Source organism: Carassius auratus, chromosome 25, assembly GCF_003368295.1.
Source record: "Carassius auratus strain Wakin chromosome 25, ASM336829v1, whole genome shotgun sequence".
Classification (NCBI taxonomy): domain Eukaryota; kingdom Metazoa; phylum Chordata; class Actinopteri; order Cypriniformes; family Cyprinidae; genus Carassius; species Carassius auratus.
In genome coordinates, this window is record NC_039267.1 from 13,656,502 (window position 1) to 13,682,738 (window position 26,237).

A 26,237-nucleotide genomic window follows, 5' to 3' on the forward strand; every position below is an offset into this window, starting at 1 on the left:
GGAGTAGAGGAATGGGTGGACCCCGAGGGCCTGTTGACCAATCACTCCCCTTGGAAGCAACTTGTTGGGCAAGTTTTGTTATTCAGACGCTGGTTGTCACTGGCAGGGCAGGACTGACCCACTTGATTCAGTGAACGGTGTGTGAGTGTGTGTATGGCGAATAGATGCGCTATACAACTCCGCGAACGATGAACGCCGGTTCGACGCTCTTTATTTTATCATTATGCTGTTGCGGGTTAATTCAGTCCAGATCGCCGGCGCAGTCCTGTCCCAGCGGACAGTTCTTACTAAAAAATCAGTGCGTTTTATGCCATCCCTCCTGCACGGAGTGTAAGGGTCACGAGCTGTTCGAGTGCACCGCTTGTGGTTTAGGTAAGAGAGAGTTCAACATTATATTCTGTAGTTTAACACTGAAATACCTACTGGATCAAACAGGTGCCTCCATTGGGACAATTCTTAGCCCCGCTATCAGTGCGCATGCGCAGTAGAACGACTATTATTATTATAATGACGTGATGTTTTCAGAACGTTACCGCAACTACAAAATTCGAGCTATATTAAGTCATAGGAGTAAAAACTTATATTTAGAGCTGTTTCTTTGGGCAGTGACACTACTCGATATTTAATTTGTTTTGGCAATTGGGTGATACGATTCTGTGGTAGTATTGTGCAGGTTCACAAAGGGGTTTTCCAGCTCTAAGAGACAATTGGGAAGGCGAACCTCCCAGTCCTCTGAGCACAGCTGCTGCGGTGACACAAAGAAGCCGCTCTCACTATTTATCAACGTGACAAAGACTGCTGTACCTCAAAAGAGAGTTTGTATAGTGACCTCAGACATGAAAGGGCTTTGCGCACTTATAATTAGGCTACAGGAAGAGTTGAATTAAGGTCTTCTCCATAAATGATTCTATTATGATTTTGAGTAGTAGCCTAATCGATGTCACTGGGAGAGTTTAACAGTAGACTTTAAACTGCAAAACATGGGAGTGGGAAAAGGTGAGACCACTTCCTTTCCAGCATTGTGAAAGCTGACAATGTTTCCGTTCTGTCCGGACATAGTTAAAAAATACCTCAAGTTATGCAAGGCAGCTATTGGAATTTTCTTAAGCCCCAGTCCCAGCAATCCATTTAGGATAAACGCGTATTCTTTGACCACAAGTTTGTTACGTGTAGGCTACTGTTATGTATTTATGTGTGTGGGTGTGTGTTTCAACAACTAAACGTTGTCTGTAGGTTATTTCAGTTATTTAGAATCTTAGAGATAACATCAAGGGAACGTTTATTTATTTATTTATTTTTTGGAACCTTGACATTTGAATGTTTTCTGAATGTTCTAAAACAAGGTTCTAAAACTGTGCCCAGAGAATGATAAATAAATAATGTTTTGAGAACACTATTAAAGACCAGACAACTTTGAACAAATGTTCTTTTAAGGTTACTTGAAGAACACTTGTTCAGAACTTTAAAATAATCTTTCCCGACTTTGGAAGTACATTAGCCAAAGATTTTATAAGGTATTTCTGTCATACATCATCAGAGTCTGACGGCTTCCCCCATAGCATGACAAAATACTACGGCTACCGTCAACTGTTTGTTTACCAAAATATCATCTTGTGTGTTTAAAGAAGAAAGAACCTCATACAGTTTTGGAACAATTGGAGTGTTTGTAATACGGTGACAGAATTTTTATTTTTGTGTCGCTTTACTGTCGCTTTAAAGCTGTGTCTGTTAAGTGCAGGAAGTTTTCCATTCTTTCTTTCATCAGATAAATCAGTTGGGTATTTGAAGAGCACTTCCTAACGTTGGAATTTTTTCTTTGAACACATCACTTGCACTATACAAAATGGCTTACAGATTTGTATAAGTATGTGTATTGGGACACACTTTGTCTGTATGTTTTTGTTAAGGCATTTCTTTTTCAGTTTCAATGGCAAAGAATTCTGGGCAAGGGGCAGTTCAATGAGAAATGTAAATCTATTCCATGAAAAACCTCTAAAGTAATAAACCATTACCATGTCCAGTTTTCAATGTAGATTATTCCAAGTCTTCAGATAAGATCGTTATTTAAAGGGATACTCCACCCCAAAATGAAAATGTTGTATTTAATCACTTACCCGCATGTCGTTCCAAAGCCGTAAAAGCTTTGTTCGTCTTTGGAACACAGTTTAAGATATTTTGGATGAAAACCAGGAGGCTTGTGACTGTCCCATTAACTGCCAAGAAAATTACGCTGTTCAAAGTCCAGAAAAGTATGAAAGACATCGTCAGAATACTCAGTGATTCAACTTTAACGTTATGAAGCAACGAAAATTATTTTTTGTCCGCGAATAAAACAATAATAACGACTTTATTCAAAAATTTCTCTCTGCATCACCGCAGCACCATTTTGGAGAATATTCACTGAACGCAAGCAGCTAATGCTCTTCTGTGTTTGCCGCGCTGCACGGATGCGCTGTTTTCGGTCAAATTAAAGCGTAAATACACGTCGAAAACTCATCCTTGTGTTGTGGCGGACACAGAATCGCGTATGGTTGAATAGAGTAATTATTTTTGTTTGCTTCTCATACAAAAAGTATTCTCGTGCTTCATACTTTTCTGGACCGTGACACTGTTATTTACTTGGCAGTCTATGGGACAGTCACAAGCCTCCAGGTTTTTATCCAAAATATCTTAAATTGTGTTCTGAAGACGAACAAAGCTTTTCCGGGTTTGGAACGACAGGGGTAAGCGATTAATGACAAAATTGTCATTTTGGGGTGGAGTATCCTTTTAAGTCATATTCACCGATCTTGCCATCCATTGCTTATGAATGACAGCATATGGGTTTGGAACAACATGAGGGTGAGTAAATAATAATAGAATTGTAATTTTGTGGCTGAATTATTTCTTTAACAGTACAGAATGAATAAGCAAACACTGGTCTTTAGCAGCCCAAGCCGCTCTATTGAATTCTGTTCAGTAGGCGTTCATGGTTGCCATCCCTCCTTTTCAACCATCTCAAAGAAGAGCACTGTAAATCTTCACCTCTCTCTCCACAGCCCGAGGTGCTTGAAGGGGGAGGTCTCGCATCCATCAGTGTGTGACAACTATAACATTGCCAAAAGAGCCCAAACACTGTACATAGCCCTTGTTTATGTGTCCCAGTCTAGGCAAAACCTGTCGGCCAGATCCCTGCTACTGTTTCTATTTAAAGAAGAGTTCATGATAGACACAAGCAGATGTTGATATTCAGCTGAGTTTCAGTTTTAGTGACTGTTTGCAGAAAGACTAAGCATTTAATGCAGCATTTTTTGTGTGTTTTTGAAAAAAAAAAAATGTTAATGTATGTTTAACAAGACAGCATTTATTTGATCAAAAAATGGTAAAAACAGTAACTTTGTGAAATATTATTATAAACTATTACAAATGTGATATTGTTTATTTATTTGTAGAAGTGTAAAAGTACTAGGTGCCCATGCTAAATAAAAGTTTACATTTCGTAAATTAATAAATAAATTATACGTACATATATATATATATATATATATATATATATATATATATATATATATACTGTATATATGTGTGTGTGTGTGTGTGTGTGTATTTAAAAGTACTTAAAAGTGTTTATATATCACAGTAATGATTTGTTGTGCTGCAACAACAATAATTACAAAAACAGAATAAAAAAAGCTCAAAAGTAAAATGTTCTGCTGCATTATAATAGTGACAACTAGGCTTTATTGTCATGAAAATAATGTCCCAATAAACATGCTTATATAATCATGACATTCACCCTCAGCTGCTACTGTTGGAATAACTCCTGACCAATGTCATAATATTACCTGCTTGGAAAACATGCTGTAATTTATTATGGGTAAACCAGTGATCCATATAACCATCAGTTTACAAAGGACATACAAATTCCTTGCAAACTGGATATTTTAGACCTCTTGGTTTGGTTTCTTTAGATTACATTGTCATTTGGATCATGTGTCCCCATGTTAAATGTATTTTGTGTGTGATGATTTCAGATGAGGAAGGGAAGGAGCGTTTCTTGTATCAGGGCCACTGCAGGCTTCACTGCCCACGAGAGTTTTATCCCGACCGAGAGCAGTACACCTGTCTTCCATGCATGCCTAACTGTGAGATCTGTGCTGACGCCAGTGTTTGTGCTAAGTGCAGAGAGGGCTACCATCTTCAGAGCGGCATCTGTCTGACAGTCCTGTGTGGAGCTGGTGAGTATCTCTTTCTATTAAATGGATTGACAGGCCGCTTTAGATGACAGAATAGACCACTGCAGTGATGGTGTATTTTTGTAGGCCAACCTGAAGTTAGCATCACCCGGGTACCCTCGAAAGAAACTTATTTCTTTCTTTATGATAAACTTCACAGATGAGCACAGATTTTCTGAATTTATTTATTTATTTTTCTGGCTGTATTTTCATAATATTATATTACAGTATTTCTGATTTATGGATTGAAACCCCCCTCTGTAAAGTTACATTTGAATGCCATTTGGCCAATCAAAATTGAGGACAGGAACCAACTATTGTATAACTTCTAAACAATCATGTAACACACACACACACACACACACACACACATGATACTCACACTTTTGCTTGCACCACAGGTCAGGTTCAGGACCCGGATACACAAGAATGTATAGACTGCGGTGTTGGCTGTAAAACATGTTCCACAGGTAAATAGCACACTTTTACATTTTAGTATTTTAACAGTGCAACTCATTTAGGTAGTATTATTATTATTCATTAATACTTGCATCCAATTGTTTTACAGTTGTTTGTTATTGACTTGTTTTATGCTAAGCAGTGACAAAAAAATAAGAAATGCATGGTTTAATAATCACTGCTTGTTTTTTATCCACAACAGATGATCCAGAGATTTGCCACAGCTGCACAGACGGCTACTTCCTGTAAGTTTCAATTGTATTTGAGAAATTGGTCTATTTCTGTTGCTGTCAGATCTTTATTTAAATGATGATTTCCTGAAAATGTACACACTCTCAGGCAGGGTTGCCAGGTTTTCACAACAAAACCCACCCAATTGCTATACTCAAAACTATCCCAATCGCGTTTCGAGGGGCGTTCCCCTGTAAAAATCGCATTCTGGGGGGTAAAACACACGTTTTGGTAGGAATCCTCCAGTAAAATTTGCATTCCCAAGGCTTAATATCACGCTATTGGGGTCGCGTCAACCCACAGACACGAAAAAAACAACTCGCGGCAACAGTGTTAAAGTAGCCCAGTTCCGCGGGAAAAGCACCGACTTGGCAACCCTGCTCTCAGGCCATCCAAGATCTAGATGACTTTGTTTCTTCAACAGGACAGGTTTGGAGAAATTTTGCATTGCAGCACTTGCTCACCAATGGATCCTCTGCAGTGAATGGGTGCCATCAGAATGAGAGTCCAAACAGTTAAAAACAATATTATGAAATATTTTGAAAGCAACAGTTTGAGGTTAAAAAAGTCTTAATGGTGAATTTGTTTCTTACAAACACAGATTTGTGCTTTACAAAATGGTCATTGATGGACTGGAGTCGTGTGGATTACTCGTGGATTATTGTGATGTTTCTATCAGCTGTTTGGACTCTCATTCTGACGGCACCCATTCACTGCAGAGGATCCATTGGTGAGAGAGTGATGTACTGCTACATTTCTCCAAATCGGTTCAGATGAAGAAACAAAGTCATCTACATCTTGGATAGCCTGAGAGCAGTGTTGCCAAGTCCGTGGTTTTCCCGCATAACTGGGCTACTTTAACACTGTTGCCGCAAGTTGTTTCATGTCCGTGGGTTGAAGCGACCCCAATAGCGTGATATTTAGCCCCCCTCATCTACATTTTAGAAGGCCTGCGGGAGAGGAAATTTTCAGTAAATTGTCATTTCTAGCTGAACTACACCTTTAAGCTGTGTTGAGGTCTTTTGGAGCGCATTGCAGAGATGCTATGAATAGAACAGAGGTTTGATTGTGTGTTGTGGCCTTCAGCTATTGTGTGCATCAGATTTCACCTTCAGTTCAGTCTCACGGCCAGTTACCTGAGATCCACGCTGCTCAACATGGAGCCTCCTCTTATGAGTTTTTCCCTCTACTCACTCAATCTGTCTTCTTTCCCTCTCTCCTCACTAATTTGAGCCCATCTCCTCTCCGCTCGGTTGAAACTGAAGGACTTTCTTTGCTCAGAGGGTTGGCGTGTCTGGTAAGAGAGTCCTGGATAATGAATGCCCACTCAGAGAGGAAAAGAGCAATGTTAATCCCCCCCGAACATTTCTGGTGCTTTCATTGTGCTTGTGCTGTTGCCATAGCAGCTGTTGTCCTCCGTCTCGCTCAAACATCTTGCTGAAGTCTTGAGTTCCAAAGCGAGGCACCTCTGTGTCTCAGACGGAGCACTTGATCAGCGCTTAACTACAGCAAGATATGTGTTTAACATAGCGCAAACTTGTAGTTACGATTTAGCCTAATTCTTTTTATGATTTTAATACATGCAAAATTTTTGATCCACATTTTAAAATGATAACAAAGCCATCAAAACTATGAAATGACAAATAAACAATATGACCAAAAAAGCAAGCCAAAATGTTATATTTTTCTCAAAATCTGGGATCATAAAAAAGTTCAAATAAATGTATATTTTAGTTTTGTATAGAAATTCATAAATAAACACTACTAATGTGAAGAGTTTGTGTATGTGCCTGTACAGTAAAGAGATTTTTATTTTATCTGTAGAAATATAAATTTAGTTTAATGTGCAATGTTTGGCTTAAAGAAAATTACAATGCTTATTATAATATGAGTTGTAATTATTGGAAAAATTATTTCTGGAATATGCTGTTCTACAGTTTTGGGGTTAGATTTTTTTTTTTTTTACATTTAAATTAAATATTTAAAACAGTAATATTTAAAAACTCTATTTTAATATATTTAAAAAATAATATAAGGATTTTCAGAATCATTACATTAGTCTTCGGCGTCTCGTTATCCTTCAAAAATCATAATATTATGCCAATTTGCTGCTCAAGAAACATTTATTATCAGTGTTGAATATAGTTCTGTTTCTTAATATTTAAAAAAAAAAGACACATTTATTTAAATTATATTTTTTATAATTGGTTGTCTTTACTGTCGCTTTTAATAAATGTAATGCATGCTTGCTGAATAAAAGTAAAAAACTAAATATTTTGAATGCTAGTATAAATGCTAATACACAGTATTAATAAAAAGCTTCTTGAAATGCTGAATTTATGTAATCTAAATGGAGCTTGGTAGTAAGGTGATCAAATATGATGAGTCCAGTCTGTTTTTCGAACTATTTCTGATAGTAAGGGAAAATAAATACTGTATGTCCATGTTGTGCTTGAAATGTCAGTCTGTCTGTATTAATGTCTTGTCGAGCAGCTCTGATGATAGTGTTATAAAGCTTCCAGCTGTCATTCCTTAAATAGTCCAGTTGTATATAGCAACACCGCATGAAGTGCCTGGCAGGTGTTTTTCCTTCTTTGATAAGGAGAGACCAAGGTGTCATTAAATGATCTTTTAATCTGTCCCTCATTTCCTCTCTTATAACTTCACTGGATAATTATCAGTCAGTGCTCATAAACACTGCAGTCAGTCAGAAGATTGATTGGTTATTTAAAGATTGTGTTCTTTCCAAATGTTCTATACTAACTGATTTAAGAATCATGATAGAACAATGACAGAAGACTTTAAACTATGATCTCTCAGTCTTGTGCTTTATTATATAGATCTGCAGTAACAGTGCTGCAGGCAGGTGCGCTGAGGTTTTGGGATGGTGTTCATTTCTCTGGTGTGGTTTGGCTTCTCTGGTTACTCTTTCTGTCGAAGCACTGAAACCTTCCGCCCCGGTCTTATATAATCTCAGCCTGCATTATATTCCTCACCCTGAAGGAGGAGTTTGTGGATCAGAGCGTCTTTGATTCAATAGTAAGTCTGCTCTGAAGCTGCTCCAAAGTCTTTATAAGCAAGTTTTCAAACAGGTCTGATTGAGTAGTGAGGCAACTAAATAGTTTTCACCAAACACTTTTGTGCGCTATATTTGAGTGTGTTACAGTATATACTCAAACTTTACAGTTCAACCAGCTGCTAAGTTCACTAACTTGAATTCAAACGAATTAAAAAGCTTTGTTTCCAAAGTTGCGAATGTAATGTATGTGAAATATATCATAATATTTTTAAAATTATTTTGCTAATTGATTGTTTACAATGCATGTGTTAAAATTGCTGCAAAATTGAAATCAGAAAAAATAATTGACACAATTGTGACACTTTTAGTAAATTACCTGTGATTTAAAGCATGCAAACAAAATGTCGAGATATTTCCTTTCTTTCTCTGAGCAGAGTCACGTGACTCATTACAGTTACACGATTTTCAACGTGCGTCTAGGAATTTATTCGATAAATTGTAACTTTGGGGATTTCTGCTTGCCAAATAAAAAAATTATCCACTTTTAAGTGAGCATATATGATTTTTGTGTTATTATATTTGCATTTTAGAAATGTTATTCACAACTCGTGTTTCCGATCTTGTATTTTATGCACATTTTGGGATATTAGACAGAAAAAGCTGGATTGAAACCAACTAATGTTATTCTTTTCAGTGCAAACCAGTGTTATTTTTGTATAATTAAAATACTATTGTATTAGTTAGTATTTTGAATTAGTTTTTTATGTTTAGATTTATTTCAATTTGGGATATTTTTGTACATCAAATTAATCTAAATGAAAATTTCCCTTGGTGACTTCAATTAACATATATTTTATTTCAAGTAACACGTTTTTGTTTATAGTTATAGGTTTAGTAACCTATAATAATGTTGCCTCGAATACACCAATTCTCTAAGTTAGACACAAATTATGCAACTTGTGGTTTTTAACGCGTACCCAAAGAAGGCAATAAACACAGTTTATTAAGAAATGAAAATGGCTCGCAATGGTTCTGGTTGTACAATCTCAGTAAATTACGTTGGATTTCGGTCACCTTATGCATTCTCCACAACTGACCTGTAAGATTGCACAAAGCCATATGTTTTGACATTACCTTCTTGCATAATTCTTAGCTTCAGAGTTCCATAATGGCTCATCTATGCATGTTTATTCTAGAAAACAGCCCTCAAGGGATATGTTGAAGTCCTGCTTAAAACAATGGAGTGTTTAGCTTCAATATGTGACAAGTCTATTGTTTGTTATCTCTGTGTGTAGATACAGACAGCAGTGTCGTCAGCACTGTCCCCAGAGGACCTACGAGGACCGCGGTAGAGGACTGTGCATCAGCTGCCCGGAGCAGTGTGTGGACTGCTGGAGCGATAGCCTGTGTCTCTCTTGCCAGTCTGGATACTTCCTGAACAGTGCGTGCACTACTTCCTCTGAGCGCCTCACTAAAGTTCACTCATCTTCCTGTCTGATAGCTAAAGCTGTTTCAGTCGTATTACTTTGGCTGGTTAAGTCCAGCCTATAGCTACAATTTAAAATGAATACTATTTTAAAGTCATTTTATCCCGTTGTAGAGAGCTAAATCATCTAGAGATGCTTGTGAAGAAACCCTGAGGGTCAAAACTCCAATGGGGCATTTATAATGAAACTTAAAGGGATAGTTCACCCAAAAAGGAACATTCTGTCATTAATTACTCACTCTCATGTCGATAAAAAATGTCTTAATTTGTGTTCTGAAGATGAACAATGGATTTGAAACGACATGAGGGGGAGTAATTAATGACAGAATTTTCATTTTTGGCTGAACTATCCCTTTAAAGGTTTTGCTGACATGCCAATAAAGCCTAAATAAATTGTCGTAGAAATGGCAATTAATATTTAACTACAGAATATGAAATATTTATATAGTTTGAATATAATGTTTAAAGGTGGAGCTTTTTCTGCAACACTCACGTCACAATACATGATTGCAAACAAACAAACAAACAAACAAGTAAGTAAATATATAAATACATAAACAAATAAATAAACCGTTTCCCTTGCCATTGGTTGACCAAACGGATTGCCTTTTTGCCAATTTGCCAATTTGCCAAATTGTGAGATATAAACTCAGAATTGCAAGAAAAAGTCTGAATTGTGAGGAAAAAGTCAATATTGCCATTTTAAATTTATTGACCTTTTAAACAGCTTCCATACTTTTAACTTAAGGGTATAGTTCACCCAAACATGTTCATGTTAACCCAAACATTAAAATTATGTAATTAATAACAAACCCTCATGTCGTTCCAAACCCGTAAGACCTCCGTTTATCTTCTGAACACAGTTTAAGATATTAAAATTTTAGTCAGAGAGCTCTCAGTCCCTCCATTGAAGCTGTGTGTACGGTATACTGTCCATGTCCAGAAAGGTACGATAAACATCATCAAAGTAGTCCATGTGACATCAGAGGGTCAGTTAGAATTTTCTGAAGCAACAAAAAATACATTTTGGTCCAAAAATAGAAAAACTAAGACTTTATTCAGCGTTGTCTTCTCTTCCGTGTCTGTTGTGAGCGCGTTCACTGGAGCGTATGATATCCGGTTCGTGAACGAATCACTCGATGTAACCCGATCTTCTTGAACCAGTTCACCAAATCGAACTGAATCGTTTAAAACGGTTCGTGTCTCTAATACGCATTAATCCACAAATGACTTAAGCTGTCAACTTGTTTAATGTGGCTGACACTTCCTCTGAGTTCAAACAAACCAATATCCTGGAGTAATTCATTTACTCAAACAGTACACTGACTGTCCGGTTGTTCCGGACAGTTCGATTTAGTAAACCGGTTCTTTTTCGTTGGACGTAATGGCGTCATTTGCGATGATTGCCCTTGAATCAAGCCTTCGGTTTACCCGCGCTCATAACACTAGCACAGAATCAGTTCAGAATCAATCACCAAAAGAATCAGTTCGGTTCAGACGCTCTGTGTGTCGGTCTGCTTCACGCTGAATCACACATGCGCAGTATCATCAGCTCCTCGGTTCACGAATCGGACGCGTCTGACAGAAACGGTTCTTGACTCGAGAACGAGTCATTATCTGGCTCGGCGTTCATCTTCAGTTCTCTCTTCACAGCAGTTCAGTCAGTGTACTGTTTGAGTGCATGTATTACTCCGGGATATTGGTTTGTCAGCCACATTAAAAAAGTTAACAGCTTAAGTCATTTGTGGATTAATGCGTATTGGAGACACGAACCGTTTCAAACGATTCAATTTGATTTGGTGAACTGGTTCAAGAAGAGACGGTTACATCGAGTGATTCGTTCACGAACCGGATATCACAAACTGCAGTGTTTTGAAATCTCACAACAGACCCAAAATAGAAGACAATGCTGAATAAAGTCGTAGTTTTTGCTTTTTTTGGACCAAAATGTATTTTCGATGCTCACAGAAATTCTAACTGACCCTCTGATGTCACATGGACTACTCTGATGATGTTTTTCTTACCTTTCTGGACATGGACAGTATACCGTAAACACAGCTTCAATGGAGGAACTGAGAGCTCTCGGACTAAATCTAAAATATCTTAAAATGTGTTCTGAAGATAAATGGAGGTCTTACGGGTTTGGAACGACATGAACATGAGGGTGAGTCATTAATGACATAATTTGCATTTTTCAGTGAACTAACCCTTTAAATCGGGAGAAAATCCATTTGTTGTCCATTCATTTACTGAAAGTTTAAAAAATTTAGGAAATGTATATATTTTGTGTGTGTGTGTGTGTGTGCCTTAAATTTAATTTAGTTGGTAATTATGTAAATAATGGGGGGGGGGGGGGGGTTGAAAATGCCTGATAGAGCATTGCATGTACTTCACAGAAGGATATTGTGTACAGCAGCACTGCTTCTCTCACTCATTTGAATGGGAAATAGAAGTGGAATGCAAATATAGTTCATGCAAAATCAGTGCAGGTTACTGATGTGTTTCTGAAACAGAGGTTCATTCATGCAAATCCATGTTTTTTGGTTTATAGACGCCTACTTCTTCCTGAATATTACTACAGTAATATACTAAGAACTATCACAATTGTTTTATCACCCGTGAACAGCTAGTGTTTAAAGTTTTTTTCTTTTTTTTAAGTCTCTTATGCTCTTTATTATATTTTACGAAAATCACTAAACACAAAAATTCTCTTTGCATGAAAAAGACGGCACCTGTGTGAAGGATTGCCCAGCAGACACATTTAAAGACTCCAGAGGGTGGCGCTGTCAGCCCTGTCACAGCTCCTGTCTGACCTGCCACGGCCCTGGACTGAGGGACTGTGACCGATGCAGTGGCTGGAGCCGCCCGGTTTACGGGAAGTGCCCGGTGATCAGCTGCCCGGAAGGCCAATATGTTGATGGTGAGAAAGAACTCCTGCCAATTAACATGAGAAAGAAACAAAAAGGAAAAGTCCACCCTCTGTTGCAAACTTGCTGCTTAGGTTTAGATTTGCTTATGTCTGTTCTAGTTGGTGTAATACTGTGCTCTGCTGGACATCTGGTAGTAATACAGTACATAATGGTGATAATTTAGCAGGCATTTTTTTTATTATTATATAGAAAATGTGATTATAGATTTATAAAAAAAGGCAGAATAGTTTTGGAGGGCTGTAAACATTCCACTTTTTTTAGCATTTTAACTCATATCTAATAAGAAAGTATAAAGGTTTAAGTTAGGAAATATTCTAATTAGTCACTTATATTATCTTAGCAGTAAGAACTGGGGTTTGTGTGACAATCTCTGTAAAACTGCTTTGGAAAACCAATAAAAAGACATATTTTCAATTTAATATAAAGTAAATCTAATATTTTTATTGCACATTGGCATGCATACGTGAGAATACAATAGACACCAGTGCTATGGTATTATCATTTATGTACTATTATAGTATTTATTATTATGACTATTTTTTTATATTTCCATTGTAACTTCATTTTAGGTTTTAGTGATGTTATGTGCTCTTGCCATTGTTAATATATATATATATATATATATAGCTTTAATTTATTTTTATTAAAGCAACAGTTCTCATTTTCATTCACTTTTTTCATTTAATTTCATCAATTTTATTGATAAAAATAATTATTTAATAAATGGCTTTAGTTTTGTAAGGGGGTCATTTTGGGGTTCTTGGCATTAAAAAGTTTGAAAACCAAGGTAGCAGATTAGAAAAACTAAGCGTTATAATAATCACGTCTTTTTTTAAGGGGAAAGTCGCACTTGCCGTTACTGTGATAGATCCTGCTTGACGTGTTACGGTCCCAAGGCTCAGAATTGCATCACATGTGCTACCGGTAACGTATAGGTTAGCTTTCCTTTCCCTCCCACCTGATAAACAGACGGCCAGAATTCCCTTTTAATTAAACCCTGCTTCAAAAGCACTTGCTAAATAAATAAGACATTTGCCTACTAAATAGGTACTTTGCACCTCTGTTTGCTTTCTCAACAGGATACATGTTGGAGCAGGAGGCTGTGTGTGTAGAGCGCTGTCCTCTGGGCTTCTATGCGAACAGCTCCAGTCTTCTGTGTGAGAGGTGTTCTGCGAACTGCGAGGCGTGTGAGAGCAGAGACGAGTGTGTGAGCTGTACCACAGACCCTTACCAGCCCTATCTGTTCCAGGGCAGCTGCTGGTCAGAGTGTCCAGAGTGAGTTGCTACGGCTGAAACATCCCAAACGTGCTTAACAGGGAAAGATTTGGACAGTTATAATATATCTATATTTTAATATAAACATAAATATAAAACATTTATGGATCCTTAATATTGCATTGATGTTAGATTTGACTTTGAAGCCTTAATATTGTTGAAATATTTACTATGCAATATGAAAGGGATAATCAATGGCTTGCCGTGTATTAAAGGACTTTAAATGCATGACGTGGAGGCCAAGAACCACCCGATGCGAAGTGCATTTAAAATCCTTTAATACATGATAGACAAATAATAGACAGAGAGAGAAAGAGAGAGATGAAAGTTGTGTGTGCATTACCTGCTGCGTCTGTGCATCTCAGACAAACCATAAGAAATATATATATAGTACTGGGTGGATTACTGATTCCAGATTACATGACAAAAATTGTAGTTAGTAACATAAGCCATTACATATATATGTAAGAAAACCTAGCAGCATACTTTGTATTTAGTCCTGGAATTTGTGTGAATGTATTAATGAATTCAAGAGGGAAAACAAACTTGTATGTCTTGTATGTCATGCAGAGGTTACTTTGAGACTGAGCTGGGGACATGTGAACCCTGCGATGAACTCTGTCTGACCTGTGATGGCACAAGCTCGCAGTGCCTTTCATGTCGAGAAGGCCTTCATCTGGCCAATGGGGCGTGCAGACAAAACTGCGGCCCCATGAGCTATGTGGCAGAAGACGGCACATGCAGACGCTGTGCTCCTCACTGTGACGTGTGCACAGATTTTTCCACATGTACAAGTGAGTGATTGTAACAACTGAGATCCATTTAAAAGAGTACTAACAGATACATCCAAGTGAGCAGTAGTCGGGTTTCCATCCAAAGTTGCAAATTTAATATGTGCAAAATTGGAATATCGCATAAAACATTTGCGAACAAGCACCGCTCCCATCCAAAGAGTCAAAGAGAACAAAACCATTCCTTCCTGATAAACTGGCACTATACATCACTAAGAAAAGTAGAATAAGCTATTGAATATAATAATTTTCCTTTATAATAAATTGCTTGCACCTCAGAATGAGCAGACGAAATAATTAATGCAGTTATTGCTTTCGGAGGTGGATGCTGCTATTTGGGAACGCAGTCGTTCAACAGTTCTGGGAGGCAAATATACAGAAATACTTTGAGGACAGACTTTTTTTGGGTGACCGGATTTCCGGATGACCAAATAACAACATTTTTCGTTTACCTCTTTACGGTCACGAGTTGCCGATTTACTGTCACATAACGCAAAGTCACATTACTTTTTTTATCGCGCTTGGAAGAATTTATTCGCAAAATGCATTTCCAGCTCCCATTATTTGCATTAACCCTTTCTCAAACAAAGTCAAAAACCACCTCAAGCGAGAGTAAAAACTTTTTTTGTGAAAGCATTTTTATTCTAAATTCATCATTTCCATCAGTCGATTCTGATGCGATACTTCAAAATGTACATAAAAGCAGGGTGATGGAAACCCAGCTAGTGACACTTTAATGGAGTTATATGGAACTTATCTTCCTTTTATATTATCTTGTATACTATCTATTTAATGTGGAGTTATGTGTACAGAACATATTTGGATTACTTTGAATTTCAGTGGAAATTAGAGTACACTGAATTTGTAATCTACTAACTTTGTGTAACTATTTAATTTCAGGGTGCAGTTTTCTCTATTTGCTCTTAAACGGGGCATGCAAGGCCATCTGTCCAAAGGGTTATTTTGAAGACTTGGATCAGGGCATCTGTGTGAGCTGCCACTCCACCTGTGCCACCTGCTCTGGTCCTCTCTCGGATGATTGCGAGACATGTTCTGCCCTCAACCCAAAACTCTACGAGGGCATGTGCTTGGAAGAGTGCCCAGCGGGAACATATTACCAGACCTCTGATAAGGAATGCCAAGGTGAAGTATTAGCTGTAGTTATACCACTAATTCACAAAACCATTATAAATCCTGGTTAGTGTAGGTTCCACAAGTTTTATGTGTAATCTCTAGGGTATGCACATAATGTGTGGCATGTACATTTCGTAATCAGAATAGTATGCATGTAGCCAAATTTTTATAATCGTACACACTTTGCACCATGGGTTTTACCAGGAGACGCCAACACCCATTACAGAGTACACTTGAGCTAACAAATCACAAATAACTGGAGGAAGCAATTGAACTCTCAAAGCGAATCAGGTGACCGTACATATCCTCAAAGGTAATAGTTATGGCACATATGGAGAGATTGAGTTTTAGCAAAAACAACTAAAACAAATTAATAAGTGTCAGAGGATTAGCAAAATGGCAGATAAACACTTAGGGGGCGGGGGGCGTATAATTTTTGCATAATTTCAAACTGATTTTGTGCAAAGTCTGCTGCTTCAGTATTTGTAGATATTTACCCATGTTATAGCCATTGGTATACTAAAAAACTATGATAAGCATATCATACATTTTTAAGGCTTTTATTGGCAAAAAATATATATAATGAATCAATATTTACAGTGTTGACCCTTGTTCTGCACAAGCGCTCTGGCATGCTGGATATTAGCTTCTGGGCCAAATCCTGACCGATGGCCATCCATTCTTGCAGTGTTTTTGGGCAGAATTATGGGAGAGCCCACTCCTTGGATGTTCTCAGGATGCTTCACTGTTGGCACAACACAGGACTCATGGTGGCGTTCACTGTTTCTTCTCCAAACAATCAATTTTCCAGATGTCGCAGGGCACTTCATCGGGGAAAATAACTTTGCAACAGTCTTCAACTGTCCAATCCTTGTACTTCCTGCAGAATTTCAGCCTGTCCTTGACATTTTTCTTGGACAGAATTGGCTTTTTTGCTGCCCTTCTTGACACCAGGCCGTTGTCCAAAAGTCTTGGCTTCAGTGTGCGTGCAGATGGTCTCACACCGACCTGCTGCCATCCCGGAGCAAGCTCTGCACGGCTTGAGACACGATTCTGTAGCTGCCTCCTCAGGACGAGATGGTCCTGGTGTTTGCTGGACACTCTGGGACGTCCCAGACTCCTTCACCGCAGTCAAACCTCTCTCCTTGAAGTTGGTCTCTGTGATTTTGCCAAGTCAGACATGTTCCTGGATCAACATATTTTGTTGATCCTGGATCAACATTACTGTCCAAAAATATAGACTTTACCCATTCCCAACTCCTACACCTAAACTTCTCAAAAAAGTGTATTCCTAAAATCAGCGTGAAACGATAGCTAATTAACAAGAGTGTAGAAGTGCCTAACCCTGATTGTAAACCTAAAACTGACATTTCCTGAAAAGCTATACCTCAAATCTGATTGGTTGTTTGGAATGTTGTTCCAGGATCAACAAGGATGTTGATCCAGGAACATGTTGTACTTGGTTAAATCACGTTCACCACTTGAAGTTCTCCATGATTCGGTAAATGGTTCTTTCAGGTGCAATATTCTTTACAGCAATTTCCTTGCATGTGAGGCCATTTTGATGCTAATCGATGATGGCTGGACGTGTTTCTTTGGAGAAAACCATTGCTAACAAGAACACAATGATTGGAAGTGCTTCTTCCTTACTTTTACAGCAATCAGTCTGCTCTTACAATCTAGTTAGTATGATAGTGATTTCACCTGACTAGTACTCATTCACACTTTCACATGTGCTGCTGATATGATTACTCAGTTAGTGTTAGCTGGTCATTTTGTGTCAGGATTTTTTTTTTTTTTTTTTTGAAAAGTACAGTTTTTGGCCAATGAAGCTTTTAGCAATTATTTAAAATGCATCTGATTACTCTACACAATAGTCTAGAAACAATGTGAATAAACAACGCAACAGCTTAAGCAGCAAACACAAAATTTATGTCACTGCCAAAACTTTTGAGAAAAATAGTGCAGACACAGAATGAAAGTTGGACAAAACAAAGATTAAAATTTCTAGTACTCATGCACACTTTAAAAAAAAAATTAAATGGAGTATACTTCAAAAGGCTATGTGCTCGGCTCTACGTGTACAAAAATAGAAATTAACCCTTTGTTTAATTTTGTGTCAAAATTAAAGTATTTGATGATTTATTTTGTTATTTATTTGCAATAACTGAACACAGTTATATAATTGTGATCATTTAGAACATTATATATGCCCCATATTTGGCTCCATAGAGTGTCACCAGACCTGTGCACGCTGTGAGGGTCCAGAACCCACCCAGTGTCTGCAGTGTGAAAAGGGTCTGGTTTTGGATCCCAACACCATGATGTGTGGAGTTACTGGAGATTCGGACTGCCCACCCAAAACGTTCCTCCAAAACAACCAGTTCACTTGCCAAGCATGTCATCAACTCTGCCAGTCCTGCGAAGGCCCAGGCCCCTCTGACTGCCAGACCTGCGCTCTGCCCTACTACTTCCACAGTACGAATGACCTGAAACTCACATTATTGCATTTCTTTTGTTAAGAAAACAATGACATTGATTGTGATGTTTGTAATATTGATTTAAAGTGTTCATGAGTTGTGGTTTGGCTTTAAATCCTTAATTTGGATCTTGTTTTACAGGTTGTACAAGTAACTGGTTTAATGGGAACCTGTTTGTGTTCCAGATGGTTCGTGCGTGAGCAAATGTCCCGTAGGAACTTACGGTGCCCATGAGGAGGCTGATGGTGTAGAGCTGGGTTTCTGTATGCCCTGTGATCATGTGTGTGCCACCTGTACCGGGGCGTCTCCCAGAGACTGTCTGAGCTGTGCACCAGGCTACCTTCATCTGCTCTCTCATCTCTGCGTCAGCCACTGTCCCACTGGGTAAGATCTTCTCGCACACACACAAATGTCTATGAGGGGTGTATCCTCTTTCAGAAGGATATTGTGCCCTGCCACACTGCATAAGATCAGGAATCAATTGAGGGACATGATGAAGAGATGTTGCCCTGGCCTCCAAGATTCCCCAGATCTTAATCCGATTGAGCATCTTTGAGATGTGCTGGACCAACAGTTCTGAGCCATGGTGGCTTCACCTTACAACTTCTAAGACTTAAAGAAAATGCTGATAATGTCTTGATGAAAACATAGGACAGGACTTTCCTGTAGCTCAAACAATAGAGCATGATGCCAAGGTCATGGGTTCGATTCCCAGGGAAACCAAGAGCTGCTAAAATGTAAATGTGGAGCTGAAAAGCAAATTTATCTGCCAAATGCATGAAAAAAGGATCTGCGTTCACTTTATCAGAGCTGTGCACTAGCATCTCATTTCCCAGTAATTTACTGCCTTCTTTTCACTGTCTGTATATAATAACAAGACCTGTGTTTCTTTCACCTGATGTGCCTTCCTCAGGTACTTCAGCACAGGGGAGGGCTGCGAGAAGTGTGACCGTTCCTGTGAGCAGTGCTCGGGCCCAGGGCCGGACGCCTGCAGGGTGTGCACACCTCCTCTGCTGGACCTGCAGGGCACCAGGCAGTGTGTGGATCAATGTCCACAGCGCTTTTATGAGAGCAAGCACAGCTGCAGACAATGCCACACCAGCTGCAAATCCTGCACAGGTATTTCTCTTATATTACATTTTATGAGTAACACCAACATATTTCATTATTATCATTATATTGCCTCACTTGTGTGATCACAAAATTTTATATCGACCAGTCAGCAAACAGAACCAGATCTATCTGTCTATAATAACGTTTCAGTGTGCTAAAATGCATGACATAGAATTAGCTATTAAATAAAATGTCTTGACTTATTAGGTACTATGCTACTAGTGTTAATTACATTCCAGTCTAAAATACATTTTCTGTGTTCACTACAAATAAAGGTCAATCAGAAAAAGCAACATTTACATCCCTCCCTTTTTGTTTAGAAAGGCAAAAATCTGTATTACATTAATTAACTTATTATGGAATTAAAGGTGGCCAATCTATAGATGTTAAACCTTTTAATCGTCCAATATTTCGGGCAGATTTTGGTTTGCGCTGTGTGCTGTGACATGAATATTTGTCCTCATTGGAATTACTAAACTAGCCGAACCAATTAAAAAAAAAGAGTGAGCACAAAAATGTATTATCTTTCATAATATGACTTAAGAAATGTAATACTTTCGTATACAGACCAATTCTCACTATTAAATAGTTGCTTATTAGCATGCTTATTGACATATTGGCTGTTTATTAGTACTTTTAAAGCACATATTCTGCATGGCCATATTTTACATTCCTAATCCTACCCAATACCTAAATTTAACAACTACCTTACTATAAATAAACAGAAAAATTAGGACCTCAAACGAACTCCATATTACCATCTCTTTAAATGAAACAGTTGGTGTCTCACCCTTTCTCTTCTGAGTGATTCTGTGTTGTCTGCAGATAACACTCCTCAGGGCTGTGTGACGTGTGACTGGGGCAGCGTCCTGCAGGATGGGGTGTGTTACCCTCACTGTGAGGAGAGCCGGTATTACTCGCAGAGTGTAAGTGCTGATGACAGAGTGTGTGTGGAAGTTTATGCTTTCATTCATAGTAGCATCTGATCATACTGCTATTTTTGTCAAAAGATGAAATCCATAAAAATATTAATACTTTCATCTAAAAATAGAAGCAACAATATTTTGTATTTTTTAATGGCATTAGGGAGTTTGTGAACCCTGTGACGAGTCCTGTAAACATTGTTCCGGCGCCGGGCCCCAGAGCTGTCTTACCTGTCATCCAGGTTTCGCCCTTCATGCCCCTGACAGTCAATGCTTGCCCTGCTGCCAGTCTGGGGAGAAGAACGAGAAGTGTTGTCTTTGTGATTCAGGCTCAGGTACTTTCTACTTTAAGCATGGGTTTGTTTGTGAACATATTAGTTCACCCAAAAAAATAATAATTTGCAGAAAATGTACACAATCTCTGGCCATTCAAGATGTAGGTTAGTTTGATTCTTCATCAGAACAGATTTGGAGAAATGTAATGGTATATCACTTGCTCACCAATGGATCATTTGCAGTGAATGGGTGCCGTCAGAATGAGAATCCAAACAAGCTGATAAAATCATCACAATAATTCAAAACAAGCCCACATGACTCCAGTCCATCAGTTAACACTTTGTGAAGCAAAACGCTGTTTAATTGTAATAAACAATTCCATGAAGATGTTTTAAATGTCAAACTGTTTGAGGAAAATACTATAGAAAAAGGTGTGCCAAAATTGCTGTGCGATATGGACAAAAAAAAAAAAAAAAAACTAGCGCAATTTCTTTGATCGATTATTCGATTAAATTTACATTTTGATTTAATTTAGATTTTAAAATAATCGATTTTGACACACACAGACATGTTTTACAGTCATAAATGCATTCATATTTCCAAAAGAAAACCAATCAGAGCTTTATCAAAAAGTTGTAACATGTCTCTAGAACAGACATAAGTCAAAATAATCACTAAGTAAAGGTTTGACAAAAAAAAAAAAAAAATTATAATAAATAAATAAATCCCTTGTCCAGGGATTTTTTTTCTTTTTTGCCATGCATTGGTCATAGAGTTCACTGTAGCGGTGCCTCTGGTGTTGAAATATATTTGTTATACATTATACAGGTTCACACATACTCCGTCTGCAGTGCGTATACAGTTTGTCTATGCGGTACAGAAGCAGCAGAAAGAGTGCATTATTGTAACGCGAAAGCACATTAAAATAAAGCGCGAGCACAAATCTCTCCGCTCACATGCAGATTTCCTTTGCTTTGTCACAAAACCAGACATGCGTGCTGCTCTTGCCTTGAGAGAGTGCACGCACTTAAAACGTGTCTCCTCTCGTTCAAACTGCGTCCTGTGCACTTACAGCTCTCTCTATGCTCATGTGCTAGATATTAATTCTTTTCGCACCTTTATATTTCTGTCCTTTTCTGTTCACATCATTCACATCTTTTACCGTGTGCAGTGTGAACACTCTGATCCGTTAACAAGGGCTCTGAAAAAATATGCATCACTGACAGAGTGTGTGAACCTGGAGTTACGTAGGCATATGCCCAGTCCATTCTCTCACAAAAATCAACCTCCCAAAGGAGTATGGCACATTCCAGGAGTATGGCACATTCCTTTAGCAAGAATGCTACCATGAAACTTCCACCACACCGCCAATGGGATTGTGCTATACACCTCCTGCCTGGCACCAAATTACAGAAGGGAAAAGTATACTCATTATCGATCGCATGGCACAAGACCATGGATGAGTACATCCAGGAAGCACTTCAACAAAGGGTTCATTTGATTATCAACCTCTCCGGCAACTTCTAGCTTGTTCTTCATGGCCAAGAAGCATGGAGGATTTTGACCTTACATTAACTATTGCAGTCTCAACTCACAGATGGTAAAGTTTGCTTACCGCCTGCCTTTAGTACCGGAGGCACTCGAGGAACTGCATGGAGCTCACCTGTTCTCAAAGCTAGACCTCCGCAGTGCCTATAACCTAATCTGCATTCTTCCGGGAGATGAATGGAAGAGCGCATTCATTACTCCATCTGGACATTATGAATGTCAGGTTATGCCGTACGGGCTCTCCATCATTCCACAAATTCATAATAGTCTACATAGACAATATCTTCATTTACTACTCCAATCTCGCAGACCATATCAACCATCTGAAACAAGTACTTAGCAAGCTCTGGCAATATCATCTCTTTCTGAAATTAGAGAAATGTGAGTTCCAACCTTCCATTCAGTTCCTCGGCTACATCATCATGGCAGAAGGTGTCCAGATGGATCGTACCAAAGTGGAAGCGGTGAAGAATTGGCCACAACCTCCTAACATCTAGGATCTTCAGCACTTCCTGGGGTTTACAAATGTCTACTGTCGATTCATCTGTGGCTACAGTGAGCTCTCAGCTCCCTTGACCTTTCTCATATGCCAGAAATCTAAACACCTCAGCCTTTCAGAAGCTAAAAGCTGCCTTCTGCAGTGCTACAGCTCTCTTGCACCCAGAGCCCACAAGACCCCTCCTTGTAGAGGTGGACGCTTCATCTCTGAATAGGAGCAGTGCTATCCCAGTGGAAATGGGAGCCCCCAGTACTTCATCCATGTGCCTACTTCTCGAAGAAGCTATCCCTAACAGTTTAGAATTTTGACATTGGCAAACAAGAACTGCTCACCATTAAGTTGGCCCTCAAGGAGTGGTAGCACTTGGCTGAAAGGAGCAAATCATCCATTTGAGGACTTCAACAACCATAAGAACTTGCAATACCTTGCTGATGCTGATGCTTTATCAAGGTGGCCCAGAATGTCACCCGATTTGTGAAAGGATGCTCAGCCTGTGGCATTATTTCAACACCCTGTCATCTACCTGAGGGCAAACTAGTGCCACTGCCAATTCCGCATCAACCCTGGTCTCATCTAGGAGTTGATTTTGCCACTTCCCTGCCTCTAACTGCTTTACCAGCATCCTCATTGAAGTAGATAAATTCTCCAAGACCTGCAAACTCATTCAGCTAAGGGGTCTACCTACCACCCTTGAAACTGAAGAGTGTCACAATGATCAAGCCACGAGATCCAAGTGTGAAGTAAAAATGGTTTATTTGTAACTCAGATAGCCAGCAATGAGAACGTAGGAAGACAATGGCATGACCCCAGATGAATCACGTCCAGACTACTCAAGCAGCAGTAACTCAAACCCAGCTCGGGAATCCCAGGAAGGCTGGAGTAAGGTCCAGAGAATCCCAACTGGAGGGACAGGAACACGACTAGACAAGAGAGACAGACAAAAAATCTACGAACCAACTACACAAACAGGATGCCAGCCAAATTTAAAGGCAGTGCAAATGAGTTGCAGCTGGTGCTCATTACCGCACCTGCTGCTAGTTAACAGACACACACAATCAGACAGAGACGCAAGACGCACTGACCCATGAACCGTGACACAGAGGCCCCCTTCAACCACGTCTTCTGACACTTTGGCATTCCAGAGGATACAGTGTCGGATAGAGGGCTTCAATTAATCTTCAGGGTCTGGTGCTAATTTTTCTGACTGTTTGGAGTTTCGGTGAGTTTGTCTTCTGGATATCACCCTCAGACAAATGGCCAGACTGAGCGGAAGATTCAAGTGATCAGGTGCTATCTCAGGGCCTGCTGTCACCACCAGCAAGACAATTGGACCAATACCTTTCTTGGGCCGAGTATGCACAAAACTAACTTCGTCAAGAGTCCACAGGCCTCACTCCCTTTCAGTGTATACTTGGCCTCCAACCACCACTATTCCAATGGCCAGGAGAACTGTCCAAAGTTGGTTCAGAGAGAGTGAGAGGGTATGGAACTTGGGAATCTCTCTTCCAGCCAAGTGACCGAGTTTGGCTCTCCACTCGGGACATCCACCTACAACTACCCTGCAAAAAGCGGGGTGCCCTCTACATAGGTCCCTTCAACATCTTGAGGCAGATAAATGAAGTAACTTATGAACTCCAGGTACCCTGACAATACCTTATTTCACCAACCTTCCATGTGTCCTTACTCAAACCTGTCACTGCTCCTGTTCACCATCATTCCATTGTTGATAAATTATAACCCCATGTGAATTTACACATACAGTACTGAGAAATTTATTTGAGAAAGTGTTACGTTGTGCCCAGCTCTCCTCTGCATTTTGAATGGCCTGAGGGTGAGTAACATTTCTGCAGATTTCAGTTTCTGGGTGAACAGTTTTTTTTTTTTAGTAATGTTTTAGTAAATTAAGAAATTAACATTAAGATTAGTAAAGGCTTTAATAGTTTCCATTTTTAATTCATGCTAACTAATATATTTAACTAATTTAGTTAACTTAGGTTAAATAATGGAGCTGTTTACTAATTTTATTCCAACTTACAGCCCTAAATGGGCAGTTGAGGGAAATCAGAATCATTTTAGTGAATTGTTACATTTGCATATTAAAATAATAATAATAATTTTTTCCTTCGCAAACAAGCACTGCATTAAGATGTTTATTTGGTCACACTTTAAGGCCAAATTGTTTCCATTAGTAAACTATTATCTACTCCTAAATTGCTTCTTATTAATAGTTAGTAAGGTAGTTGTTAAGTTTAGTTTTTGGGTATGATTAGGGATGTAGAATATGGTTATGCAGAATATGTACATTATAAGTGCTAATAATCAATAATATGTTAATAATAGGCATACTAATAAGCAACTAATGGGTAATAATTGGTCCCTATATTAAAGAGTTAAAGTTTTTATTTGACAAAACTATTTTAATTGTTATTAATTAATGTATTTTACATTTTTATTAAATGTGTTTTTTTTTTTTTTACAGCACTGTGTCTTGAGGCGCCTGTACCAAGTATAAGTCAGGATGAAGCTATTCTGAGGTCCCAAGCAGTACAGCATGCATCTGTAGCTTTACCTGCCACTCTGCTGCTAGCTGTAGTGCTAGCACTAGTTGTGTTTGCTCTGGTACAGGCGAGGGCCAAAAAAAGATTATGCTGGAGACGGAGTTATGAACGACTGAGCGGGGTAGCTAGAGAACAGCCCAGTCCTCGGCCCATGCCACATGGAGTACCAGAACCAGAGGACAGCGGAGACGAGGTGGACGTGGTCTACACCAGTCAAGACGGATCCGTGTATCGACGCTACGGTTTCATTCACGAGCCAGACACGGAAGAGGAGCTGGACGAGGACGACGCGAATGTGAACACATATTTCAGCAGAACCTAAAATATGGTAACTAACGAGTCACAGTCTACTAATTCTTTAAATGCACACTTCTGTAGTCAGAACTCACTGGATTGAAAGATGGAAAAGATTAATGATTAATCAATACATGATTACATCTTTATATGTGCTTTCCTGATACATTTATTCTTATATATTGTATATATTTCAGAATTAAGAATATTGCTGTCAGTGTCCATGTGGATTACTTTTATGTTATTGTAATATAACCGTTTCCATAATGTAATGTAATATTTGATAATGTTGTTAATGACAGTTACTATAAAGTGGTACCAAACTTTGGGGTAGGGGTTGATTAAAAGGTGACAGATAGTTTATTGTTTTTTTTGTTTTTTTAATAAAGAATATTAAATCAATTTCAGAAAAGTAATTTTCCATCTCTTTATTAGATGTTCCGCTGAACATTAAGTCTTAATAATTCAGTTACAATAAAGCATAATACCACAGACTGTATAAACCATCCTTCATTTCATCTTACGACCATTTCTCACAATTGCTCATCCACGAAAAGCAACCTCAGCGTGTTAGATGCCCAGACACATGAGGCAACAATCAAGACTGTCATCCAGCATTGGGCAACAAACACAAACCAGAAATCACAAGTGGAATGAGCACTCCTCAAACTCGTAGAACACTTCTGTAGAGAGAGCAGAACAGTTGAACCACTCGCAACTTTTCCCAAGATGTTTGGAACATATCTTTCCTTCTCAGAATTGTGATATGAACTTGCAATTGCGAGTCATAAACTTATGAAATAAGACTGGCCATTTTCTTACAACTTCGGTTTTATATCTCATAATTCTGAACTCCAGAAGCTCCATCTGTATACATATGTTATGAGGTGATTCATGTATGCTATATGGGGGTTATTTCATGTATGTTATATTTGCAGTAGCAGTATTTCTTACATGCTCACAGCAGCATATTGTGGATGTATTGGCAGTAGCAAGTCTCTGTACTT

At 38.7% G+C, this 26,237-nt stretch overlaps 1 protein-coding gene across 2 annotated transcripts; it reads left to right on the plus strand.

Annotated features, from left to right (window-relative positions):
• Positions 1-25,973, plus strand: LOC113043419 (proprotein convertase subtilisin/kexin type 5-like). 2 transcript variants are annotated; one of them, XM_026202777.1, is made up of 16 exons: positions 3-372; positions 4,014-4,217; positions 4,616-4,684; positions 4,876-4,918; positions 9,219-9,364; positions 12,135-12,329; positions 13,177-13,263; positions 13,419-13,614; positions 14,185-14,408; positions 15,306-15,548; positions 17,772-18,017; positions 18,205-18,403; positions 18,933-19,138; positions 19,958-20,058; positions 20,219-20,390; positions 24,858-25,973. In XM_026202777.1, exons 1-16 carry the CDS (start codon positions 165-167, stop codon positions 25,256-25,258), a joined length of 2,940 nt encoding a protein of 979 aa, XP_026058562.1. In that variant the 5' UTR covers positions 3-164; the 3' UTR covers positions 25,259-25,973. The 2 variants fall into 2 exon arrangements, with proteins under 2 accessions (XP_026058563.1, XP_026058562.1); XM_026202778.1 differs by lacking the exon at positions 13,177-13,263 and having other exon boundaries at positions 1-372.
• Positions 25,974-26,237: the final 264 nt, after the last annotated feature.